The sequence below is a fragment of the Passer domesticus genome, chromosome 17 (genome assembly GCF_036417665.1).
Source record: "Passer domesticus isolate bPasDom1 chromosome 17, bPasDom1.hap1, whole genome shotgun sequence".
Taxonomy (NCBI): Eukaryota; Metazoa; Chordata; class Aves; order Passeriformes; family Passeridae; genus Passer; species Passer domesticus.
The window spans coordinates 9,921,597-9,933,181 of NC_087490.1; the positions used below are offsets into that span (position 1 = coordinate 9,921,597).

General features: G+C 49.4%; 2 protein-coding genes and 1 long non-coding RNA gene across 4 annotated transcripts; 2 read left to right on the top strand and 1 right to left on the bottom strand.

The window, feature by feature from the left end:
- Positions 1-731: 731 nt before the first annotated feature.
- UNG (uracil DNA glycosylase) lies at positions 732-5,484 on the bottom strand. Of its 2 annotated transcripts, XM_064392283.1 has the most exons (7): positions 5,368-5,484; positions 4,512-4,706; positions 4,344-4,439; positions 3,519-3,616; positions 3,080-3,168; positions 2,592-2,770; positions 732-1,986 (listed from the first exon to the last, which is right to left on the bottom strand). In XM_064392283.1, exons 1-7 carry the CDS (start codon positions 5,455-5,457, stop codon positions 1,846-1,848), a joined length of 888 nt encoding a protein of 295 aa, XP_064248353.1. In that variant the 5' UTR covers positions 5,458-5,484; the 3' UTR covers positions 732-1,845. The 2 variants fall into 2 exon arrangements, with proteins under 2 accessions (XP_064248353.1, XP_064248352.1); XM_064392282.1 differs by lacking the exon at positions 5,368-5,484 and having other exon boundaries at positions 4,512-4,940.
- Positions 1,924-4,175, top strand: LOC135282476 (uncharacterized). The gene is made up of 3 exons (XR_010348625.1): positions 1,924-2,052; positions 2,133-3,907; positions 4,016-4,175. It is a non-coding gene; the product is annotated as an uncharacterized LOC135282476 (long non-coding RNA).
- A 108-nt stretch (positions 5,485-5,592) lies between the features above and the next one.
- Positions 5,593-8,759, top strand: ALKBH2 (alkB homolog 2, alpha-ketoglutarate dependent dioxygenase). The gene is made up of 3 exons (XM_064392620.1): positions 5,593-5,893; positions 6,949-7,147; positions 8,286-8,759. Exons 1-3 carry the CDS (start codon positions 5,680-5,682, stop codon positions 8,614-8,616), a joined length of 744 nt encoding a protein of 247 aa, XP_064248690.1. The 5' UTR covers positions 5,593-5,679; the 3' UTR covers positions 8,617-8,759.
- The last annotated feature ends 2,826 nt before the right edge of the window (positions 8,760-11,585 follow it).

The window sequence follows — 11,585 nt, forward strand, 5'->3', positions numbered from 1 at the left end:
AGCCCCTCACTGTCCCCTCAGCCCTCACCTTCCCCTCAGCCCTCACCTTCCCCTCAGCCCCTGACTCTCCCCTCAGCTCTCACCTTCCCCTCAGCCCCTCACCTTCCCCTCAGCCCTCACCCCCTCAGCCCCTGACTCTCCCCTCAGCCCTCACCTTCCCCTCAGCCCCTGACTCTCTCAGCCCTCACTGTCCCCTCAGCCCCTCACCTTCCCCTCAGCTCTCACCTTCCCCTCAGCCCTCACCTTCCCCTCAGCCCTCACCCCCTCAGCCCCTGACCCTCCCCTCAGCCCTCGCCCCCTCACCATGGCTACCAGCCCCGTGCCCGACCCCGCCGGTCACACCGGGCTCCCAGGTCGCTCCGGTGCCAGCGGTCACTCCGTGTGTCCATCTGTCCCTCCCCGCTCCCGGGCCGGAGCCCACGCCGTGCCAGGGCCGCCCCCAAGGGAAGCACGGGCCCCCCCCGGCCCGTTCCAGTCGGGTCTCACACGTGATGGTCACGTCAAGCACAAATATTTCTCTGCTAACGTGTCTGGAAAACTTCTGCGGGAGATGAGGGTGGAAGGAGGGAGGGGGACACCCGATCCTTGGGGGACAAAGGTGCCCTGGCCCTGTGCCTGGTCACGGGGACGAGGACAAGGACATGCTGCTGGGTTTGGCTCCCTGGGGGGAACAGGGACTCCCCATTCCACCCCCCTCCCTCCCTGTGTTAAAATATCAATGCAAGAGCATGTAAACAAAGTCATTTTTTATTTTAAAAAACAGACTGGGAAAAAAAAACCCAAGCAAACAACATATACAGCAAGGGCACAGACAGTGTAAACTCATTGGTGATAGTGTTAGCTCAGAGAGAACACCAGAGGAAGGGTTACAAGGATATTCTACAAAAACTGGTTAATTTCCAAGGAGAAAAATAAAAAGGGCTTTTCACTTCCATTAAAGGAATTACAATGTCAAAGATGGGCTGGAAATCCAGGAGTATGAAGTCAACACCTCTTCCTCCTGGAAATCCTAACAGTTATTGCCAACAGTAAGTGGAAACTTTAATTTGCTCCCAAGGTGGCAAAGCACAAAGTTCCCTCTTTTAAGATCTTAAAAAGATCTGAAGTAATTTGCAACTATCACTCCATTAATTGGGAGGTGTTAATGAAGAAACCTTCGCTGCTGCCATCAGCAAGTACCCCCAGGTCCTTGGTCAGCACAGCTCACCTGTCACCCAGGTGATCCCACACCCAGGAAGAACCTAAAACCTTTTGATTTTCCTGTCTAAATGCCAACAAAAAATTCAAAAGCATTACCAAGGGTCTTGGTCACAGCCTCCCTGTGGCTGAAGGGAGGATTTATCCCACAATCTTGAGATCATGGATACACCAAGCAAAACTCCTGACCCTGTATTTTCTTTACAGCCTTGAGAAGCTATTTTTGTAATAAATCTGTAGCAAAAAGCTAAAACCAAAAGCCTTTTCCTCCCATGGAGACAGCTCCATTTCCCCCTAAATAGGCAAACTGGATTTTTTGGAAGGAGGCAGCAGAGCATGCACAAAAGCTGAGCAGCTCAGTAAGAACTGACATCCCTTCACTAGAATCTAAAAATAAATTCCCACTGCCACAACAAGCACAAATTAATACAGAACCCTGGTGCTTGGGGTCTTTTTTTGCTTCAAACCAGGCTAAGATCTGTTCCAGCAGCAGAGCTCTCCATCAAACACGCTGTCAAAAAATAAACATTTAAAACAAAAATATAACCATCTCTGGAAGTTTGGTCATTTGCTCATTGATCAACAACCAAAGAACAACCCTCAGGTCAGCAGGAGTTTCTCAGAAATGCCCCAAGCCTCAGCCCCAGCTCAGAGTGCTGTCCAGTCGATGGGCTTCTTCCCAGACTTCTTGAGGAATTCATTAGTCTTGGAGAAGTGCCGGCAGCCAAAAAACCCTCTGTTGACAGAGAGGGGTGAGGGATGAACCGTCTGCAGGACGTGGTGACGCTTCTGGGGACAGCAGAGGAAGCCACTTGTTAGATTTGCAGGGTTTGGGCTGTTCCTGCTCCAGGGCAGGTGATTTGTCCCCATTCCTCCTCCTCCTGCCCCAGGGCAGGTGATTTACCCCTATTCCTGCTCCTCCTGCTCCAGGGCAGGTGATTTACCCCCATTCCTGCTCCAGGGCAGGTGATTTACCCCCATTCCTGCTCCTCCTGCCCCAGGGCAGGTGTGATCTCCCCTTACACGCCCTCCTGCACCAGCCTGAGACCCAAAGAACCAGCCACAAGGACCAAGACTTCTGTCCCACTAAGCAAAGACATAAATGCCCTGGCATTTCCCAATTGCTGTCATGCCACCAGCAGATTTCACATTGATTCATGAGCCCCCACTAGGAAAAACAGCTCTGTCCTTGCAAGACACTGCTGACAACAGGAGCTTACACTTGCTTCACTTTTCTTGCTTAATTCTGGCAAAGGCTAAGCTGGAGCAGAACTCAATCTGACAGAGTTCGGGCAGGGAAAATTCCCAGTTCTGTAAGGGAAGTGCCCTCTAGTGTCCGCCAAACCGAGGGAAAAAAACAGGGAGAGGGAAGGGCTGAGGAGAAGGAGGTGTACCCTGTCGATGGAGCTGCCTTTCCTCTGGGCATAGGCTCCCCAGAGCATGAAGACCAGCCCGTGCAGGTTCTTGTTGAGCCAGGACACCACAGCATCTGTGAACTGCTCCCAGCCCCTCTCCTTGTGGGACGTGGCCTGGTGAGCCCGGACCGTCAGCACCGCGTTGAGCAGGAGCACCCCTGGCAAACAAAGCACATCCAGAGGGTGAAACGAGGGTTAATCCAGCCCTGGACTGCTCCTGGATGGAGCTCTGAGCAACCTGGCATAGTGGAAGGTGTCCCTTGGATAAGGCTTAACCTCCTTTCCAACCCAAACCATTCTGGGATTCAGACTTCTTTTTTTTTCTGTTGAGGCAAGTTTTCATTTCAAGGCGCTCAGAAGTGATTCTCTCTCCTACAGGTGGATCATTTCCAACCATAGGGCTGGTTTTTAGATAAGATTCTTTCCTGCTCCACAGGGGGCACATCACTGAGTGTCTCTGAGCTCACCTTGCTTGGCCCAGCCCGTCAGGTCCCCATGGCCAGGGTGGGTGAAGCCCTCAATGTCCTCAGAGAGCTCCTTGTAAATATTCTCCAAGCTGCAAACCAAACCAGCAGAAGATTTTTAATACAACAAGAGCAAGCAGCACCACTTATTGCTCTAAGCAGGCAAGAAAGGCATTGATTTTAATCTTATTATTTAAGATAATAATTTGCATTTGCAGAGGCAAGGCAGCAGGGACTCTGTGTCTGCCTGGAAGCTTTAATGAGACTGGAAATTAAAATTTACATCCAGAGTATCACCAAAACTGCACAGAATTATCCTTCCAGGTGATGCACAACTTAAATTTAAGTAGTTGCAAACCATTTCACATCTATTTTTCCAGACCTGAGCACCACAGAACTGCAAATGATTAAGGAATAAAAGGGAATTTGCAACTTTTCATACCTGGGGGGAGGTGGAACAGGTTTCTGGACACTGAAACAGAGCCCATGAGCTTGCTTAGGTCCATGGTATGGGTCTTGTCCCAAAATAACAACCTTTACCTGAAAGCAGACCTTGGTTAGCACTGAATTGTAATCAGTATTATTTCCCACAGTGAGGAAAAAAAGGCTTATAAATGAGCTTTATCCTAAAATAGAGACAAAAAATGCCACAAACCAACCCCTCCAAGAAATTAAATCCCAGATATCTCATTGTTAAAGAACACAGAGCCCAGCTAACACTAAGGATTAATATCCCTATGGCTTTGCTGACAAAATAATGAATATAACTAATATCATTTGCAGAAGACCAACATTTTCACAGTCATAAGAAAACACCTTGTTATTTTCCACGTAAGTTTCATCCTATTTCAGCTTTATGCCACACTTGCTGTGATGTTTTTGACAGGTTTTATTGGAAATAACATTACCTTGTGCTGTCTTATTTTCTTTTAATAACAGTCCTTTAGTGATCAATTAAAAGAACAAGAGATGTACAAGATGAAAGAACCATGAACTCGGTTAAGCTGTTAACACCAGAAAAAAAGATCAAAAGGATCAGAGGAAGTTCTGTGGCTTGTGAGGGTAATAAAATAATAAAATCACAGTTTGTTATCAGACATGAAAAGCAAGGCTGGATTTATGAGTTGAGTCAGCCAAACAACAGCATCCACACCCCATGGGATCCAAGTTTAAGGGACCAAACGCTAAAGGAAGGTGTCTGTGCATCCACCCTGCACCTTCAGGGTTTTAAACTCCGGGGAGCAGCTCGGAGCCCCCCTCTACTCACATCCCAGATGTCGCACATCTGCGTCCAGGTGAAGACCTGCTCGGGGGGCGGATACACCGTGTAGCGCTTCCTCTCCTCGGCCACGAACGCCATCAGCTGCGGGGACAGCGGGGGCTCAGCGGGGGCTCAGCGGGGCTCGGGGCGGGGGGCTCGGGGGATGCTGCTCACCTCCACGAAGTAGGGCTTGGAGAACTCCCCGGCCAGCTGCCGCCGCCAGCTGTCGCCGAAGCCCGGGGGCACGTTCCGCTCGGCCAGCAGCCGCCGCGCCGCCTCCTTGTTCCTGCGGATGCGCTCCTGCTGCTCCGCGCTCAGCGCCGGGCCCGCTCCATCGCCGCCTTCCTTCGCCTTCTTGGCGGCGCTGGCCTGCAAGCAGCGGGAAGCGGGGGGGCTGCGGAGCGTGCGGGAGGGCAGCGGCCGCAGCCCGGGGCGGGAGTGCAGCGCGGAGCCGGGCAGCAGCGCGGAGCGGGAGCGCAGCCCGGGCCGGTGCAGCAGCCCGAGGCGGGAGCGCAGCCCGGGCCGGCGGAGCAGCGCGGTCACGGCGGCACCCGCCATGGCTGCACAAGGTCCCGCCATGGCTGCACAAGGCCCCGCCCAAGGGGCGGCCCCGCCGCACGCGGCCGTTCCGCGGCAAAACACAAAACGCGCCCCCATTGGCCGCCCGCAGCGGCGAGCACAAACGCCCGCTCGCTATTGGCCAGCGGGAAAAACGCTCGGTTTTCCTCATTGGCTCGCCGCGGATGGAGGGGAGGTTTTCACCTAGCAACTGTGACGTCACGTAGGAATCAGCGCCCATTGGGCGGCAGCGGAGCGTGCCCCCTTGATTGGCAGCTCAGCCACGCGTGGAGCCGCGCGGGAGTTTGGAAATTGTTTCCCCCCCCAGCTCCCCTCAGAAAAGGCCGGCGGCGCCCCCGGCCCCCTCCCACGCACCCAGCGGCGGGCAGGCCCGTGCCGCCGGCAGAGCCCTCTCCTCCCTCCCCTCTCCCCTCCTCCGGAGCCGCGGGCTCCCTCAGCCCCCGATCGCTACCTCAGAATCGCCGCCCGGCTCGGGGGAGCGGCCGCGCTTCTTGGCCGGCGCGGGGCTGAAGAAGGAGTGCAGCGTCCTCTGCCCGATCATGGCTGCGGCGGCGCGGGCGGCCGGGGCTGAGTGAGGGGCGGCGGCGGCGCGGGACGGGCGGGGGGGGGGGGGGGGGGCGGGACTCGGATTTGGCGCCAAAACCGCGCGCGTGCGCCGGGGGCGTGGCCAGCTGGGGAGGGGGCGGGGTTTGCGCGGTCCCGTTTCCCGCGGGATCGCGGCTCCCGTTCCTGCCGGGCATCGCTCCCGGTGCCGCGTCCGCCCATGGACAGGTTCGTGGTTAAACTGCCCCGCGAGCAGCAGGAGGATGGAGGTAGTGGTGGGAAGAGGCCGCGGCTGGAGAAGCCCGGCCCGGAGCGGCCGCCGCCGCGGGAGATCCGCGCCGAGGGGCTCTGCTGTGATTACCGCATCCTCTTCGGCAAGGCCGAGGCGGACGAGATCTTCCAGCAGCTGGAGAAGGAGGTGGAGTATTTCGAAGGTACATTCCTGCCCTGGCAGGGTGCTGCAGCTCGGGCAGGCTCCCGAGGCCTCCCGACGGGCCTGGACCGCGCTCTTGGACAGCGTGCTTGGGCAGGAGGGGACCTGGGTGACACCCCGGTCCTCCCAGCCTCAGTCTGTCTGTGTCCAGCTGTACTCCCCTCTACATCCCCTTCCCAGTGAAGGGGATGAGCTGGAAGTGTTTGTAAGGGATAATCCTGGAGTGGTGGCTGCAATTTGCTGGAGGGATGTGATGGGAATGCTGCTCGTCCCGTTGGAGGGCGAGGACAAGAGGGACACAAACCCTGGGAACAGGGATGGCAGCTTTTAGGTTGACCCGAGCACCCTCATTCCTGTTTGGGCATTCCCAGGAGCTGCAGATCCAGGAGAATATTGGACCGTGCAGAGACAATACTGTGAAAAACGCCAATCACTTGTTTGTAAAATTTTTTTAAAGTTTAATCGTAATAAAATGGTTAAAACAATAGTAATATAATTAGAGTAATAAAATTTGAACAATTGAGATTAGGACAACATGAGACAATAAAAACAAAGAGATACTGACTCCAGGTACCTTTTTCTGGGCAACACAAGCCTGAAAAAGGACACCTGTTAGTTAACAGAGGATTAACCCTTAAAAATGATAGCCTGCTGCATATTCATATACTTCATACACAATGCATAAATTCCATTCAAATAAAGGACTTTTTCATCACCAACTTCTTCTTTTAATCCTAACAGCATCTTTTTGACTGAACCAGGCGGGAAGAAGTTTGTTTCTCCTGATAAAAGAGCAATAAATTCTCTTTCTCTGAAAGATTTAGGCATCCTGCAGCCGAGCACCTCATTCCTTCCTAAAAAGAAAACATTCCACATACACAGTTCCTATTTTAACTACAAAAGTTACCTTTCAACTATGAAACTACATTTCCCATCCCGTTAAAGTGTTAATACACCATAACTTTCTAACACATTCATTTGAATACTTGCAAAAAGCCAATCACAAAACACACATTTTTTCACAAACACGAACCCGGGTTTGCTCCTTCCCCGCAGATGAGGCGACAAAGCTGCAGGTGTTTGGCACGTGGCACAAGATTCCCAGGAGGAAGGTGACCTACGGGGACCCTGGCTTGTCCTACACCTACTCAGGGGTCACGTTCCAGCCCAAGCCCTGGATCCCGGTGCTGACGCGGATCCGGGAGCGCGTCACCGCCGAGACGGGGCACTCCTTCAACTTCGTCCTCATCAACAGGTACAGCCCCTCCCCAGCAGCAGCTGCTGCTTCCAATGGAACAAAAAACCCCAAATTTATGGGTGGGAATCTGAAATGCAGGGAGCTGTCAGGACTTTAGGCCTGTGAGATGAAGCTTGAATTAAACACAGGATTTAAGACCTTAGAAAAGGCTTCCAAACTTAAGTGCTGGAAGCAGGAATGTGGATTTGTGGTTTAAAGCAGAGACACTAAGGGTAAACTAGGTAACACTAAATGTAAACTAGGTAAGACTAAATGTAAACTAGGTGAAACTAAGGGTAAACTAGGTAAAACTAAGTGTAAACTAAGTGTAAACTAAGTTTACACTAAGTTTAAACTAAGTAAAAGAAAGTTTAGGGTTAGGGTTATATTAATTTTATATAAAATATATATAGAAATATAAACCCAGGAAATATACATATATATACATATATAAAATATAAATATATATATAAAATAAAATATAAAGATAAAATTAAATATAATATAATACATATATATTATTATGCATTATAGATATCATTATATAATTATATATTATTAAATATATATTGTATATATTAGATATATTAAATATATATTGTATATACTATGTATATTAAATATATATTGTATATATTAGATATATTAAATATATATTATATATATTTTTATATATCATATATTAATATTTTATATGATTTATATGATCCTATATGATTTATATGATTTTATATTATTTATATGTGAATATATAATATATATTCATATATATTTATATATTGTGCATATTTATTTTATAAATATATAAAATAATATATGAAATTAAATATATAATACATATATAATTATACATTATATATTATTATATATTATTTAATATTCATTATCTTATTATATATTATAAATATATATTTTATATATCATATATTAATATTTCTATACATCATATATTAATATATATTATATATGTAATATATACTATTATATATAGTATAATATATAGTAAATATATATAATATGAGATTATTTATATTATATATAATTATACAATGATATAAAAATACAACTAATATTAATTTTATTATCATTATTAAATTAACAACAACTAAATCAACATTTCAAATACAACGAATACCAACCCCGAGTGACTCCCCAGGTACAAAGACGGCCTGGACCACATCGGGGAGCACCGTGACGACGAGAAGGAGCTGGCTCCCCTCAGCCCCATCGCCTCGGTGTCCTTCGGGGCCTGCCGGGATTTCGTGTTCCGCCGCCGGGGCCGGCCGGGGGCTGCGGGCCCCGCCAGGATCAGCCTGGCGCTGGCCCATGGCAGCCTGCTGCTCATGAGGCACCCCACCAACCTGCACTGGCACCACAGCCTGCCCCCGCGCAGGAGGGTGCTGGCCCCCAGGGTCAACCTCACCTTCAGGAACGTCCTGCCCGCGTCCCAGCGGGGCAACGTGCAGCCTCGGGGCGCTGCAAAGTGAATTCAGCTCCTGCTGGGGCTGTGGGGTCAGCTGGTGCAGCAGGTGAATTGTGGATTCACCTCCTGGGCCGTCACCTAATGGACAGAATTTGGTCATTTTGCTGCTGAAGCCTGACCACTGATCTGGTTTTCCTCTGGGAAACGTTGCTCGGGTCCTGCTGATCGCTGGTTTTGCTGACTGCTCCCCTTGTTTTGCTGAGGAAGAAGTTTCTTCTCAGTTATCTTTATCTGAGCAGTGTTCCAAGAAGATGGAAATGCTCCATATCTCTCCTTGTTTTGCTCAGGAAGAAGTTTCTTCTCAGTTATCTTTATCTGAGCAGTGTTCCAAGAAGATGGAAATGCTCCACAGCCTGGAGGCAGCAGTTTATAAACACTGTGAGCCACAAGCTGTGATCGTGTAAAGCTGATATCCTGCAGGTGGCACTTTCTGTCAAAGAGCTCTGGTTTGCTCGGGTTTTTTAAATTAAAATAAAGCAAAATGAGCCTGACGTGGAGAAGGGGAGTGCTGAGGTGTGAGGACAGGGTGTGGCTGGATGAGTGTTCACTCCTGTCTGCTTGAATTCCTCTTTTTTGAGGAAAGGTGCTCTTGCAGGAGGAAGCACAAGGTTTTTCCTCCCTCAGGTACTTTGTACAAAAAACAGGCAGCAAAAAATGCCCTTGTGGGGAAGAACTGCTTTGTCCCACCTCCACTGTCACTCTGAGAGTGTATTTCCCTAAATAATTATCCCTAGGGATCCCCTCCTGACTGCCTGAAAGCCACCACCTCCCACACCACAGGGAATCCTGCTGAAAATGAGGGAATTCTGTCCAGTCCCCAAGAGATCTTAAACCATCACGGAATGGTGAATTCTGGGGGAGAATGGGAACCAAATCCTGTGTAACCTGGCTGCAGCCACTGGAATCAGTGCTGGGCTCTGACCTCCAGTGGAATTATTCCTGTGGAATTAAGGCTTGTGCAGAGAATTGGGAATTGGTACTTCCCACCTTCTGCCACTCTGAGATGCTCTGTGGAGCTTGAAAATCTTTCTTATGAAGTGTTGTTTCAACCCCTTTGGCTCCCAGCTTGGTGTTTGTTTCAAGACATTCCCACACTGATTTTTCTACCAAGTTTGTTCTTTTATTGCTACTGTACAATTACAAAAATACCCTGAAGTGGAAAAAAAAGCAACTTCAAACAGCAGTGCAGTGCTTGGACTGGAACAGACATTTTTAAATTAACACACAAAATAAGACAAGAATAACCCAAACACAGAAATATCATCTTGGAGCTCTTAATTCTTTACAATTTATTAACATCTTCTCCACCATGGCAGCTTGGGAGGGACGAGTACCAGCGCTGGAGCTTTGTGGCTGCACAGAGCCCTGCCAGAGGGGAGGTCTGGCTGGAAAACAGATCCCAGTGACTTCCAGAGGGGAGATTTGGCTGGAAAACAGATCCCAGTGACTTCCAGAAGGGAGATTTGGCTGGAAAACTGAGCTCTGTGACCTCTGGAAAGACAGATCCCAGTGACCTCCAAAGGGAGGCTGGGCTGGCAAACACAGAGCCCTGGGCAGGCTGGTTCCCAAACACCTGCACAAATTCCAGTGATCTCCACAGGTGTGGCTGGCTGGAAAACAGATCCCAGTGACCTTCAGAGAGGAGGATGAGCTCCCAAAGCCCTGCACAGATCCCCAGCTCACAGGGAGGAGCTGACACAGCTCAGGACCAGAGCTTTGCTCCCTTTCTCACCTGAGGGTTAAGCCAAGCCCATTTACTCCTCCCCACCAAGCAAAGCCAGAAAAAAAGGCTCAACCCTCTCCTTGATAGCCCTTGAGGGAGATCCAGAATCATTCCACAGCCCAGGGAAACAGCTCTTGGCAAAGAAAACCTGCTGCTCCCAGCTGCCAGGTTTAGTCCTTAGTGTGCGTGTCCTCTGCCCCTCCTCCAGCACAACTAAGCCAAGAGGCTGCTCAGCTGAGCCCCCAAATCAAGGAGAAACCCCCCAAATCCAGGAAAAAGCCCCAGGCAGAGCTCTGAGCCTGGAGAATGCAGGACAGCCACTGCTGGCACTGGAAATGGTGTCAGTTCAGAGGTGCAGGGGCAGATCTGCTGGAGGCAGATGTTGGGTGATGGTTTTAGATGGCTCCCAGTAGGGAGGGCTGGCTCCTCCTCCAGCTCTGTCAGCTCTCCCTTCAATGGTCAGAGCAAATTTTTGGCATTTTGTATCCTTCAAGGGGTTTCTTTTGTTTGTTTTCTTGGTTTTCTGTAAATCCAAAGAGATTAAAACCAAGGTACTGCTCGTGCAGCACAGCCAGGACCCAGGTCCCAGTCCAGCAGTGGATTTATCAATATTTCTGTACCATGAGCATGACCTGGGCCAGGAATTGTGCTCCAGACTCTGGAATGATGAGTTGTGTAAATAATTTTGCATATCCACCCATTTTACCACTCCTGCTTTGGCTGGTTTGGAGCCTCTCCTGAGGACGTGTGAACACCCCCGAGCTGTGGGCAGCACTATGAATTCATGAGGTACAAAGTTGCCCTAAAAAAACGACTTAAGACAGTTGTTATTTGAAAACTTCACACTGAAAAAAGCTTGTCTGATGAGGGATTTTTTTTTCTCCTCCAAGCTTACAAGGACAGAAAAGAGCTAAAAACAACCTACATATTTTATTCCTGGTCATTTAAAAGCAGGTTTTTAAAAGAGGATTTTTGCTGCTTTTCCCTCTGTGCTTTGGGATTTTTTTTTTTTTTTTGCACATCAACCAATCCAGAGCAGCAGAATTCCCCTTATTTCTATTTACAGGGCAGCCTGGAGCTGATGCAGGATTCCCAGATTTCTTCATGAGACCAGTAAGTGCCCACCAGTCCTGGCCCTCATATTTATATTCCATTTAACAAGGCCAGGGGCTGCTCTACAGCTCAGCTGCAAGCCAGGAGCGTGGATCCCAGTGCTGGGAACAGCAGATTCCAGCAATAAAATGGGAAGG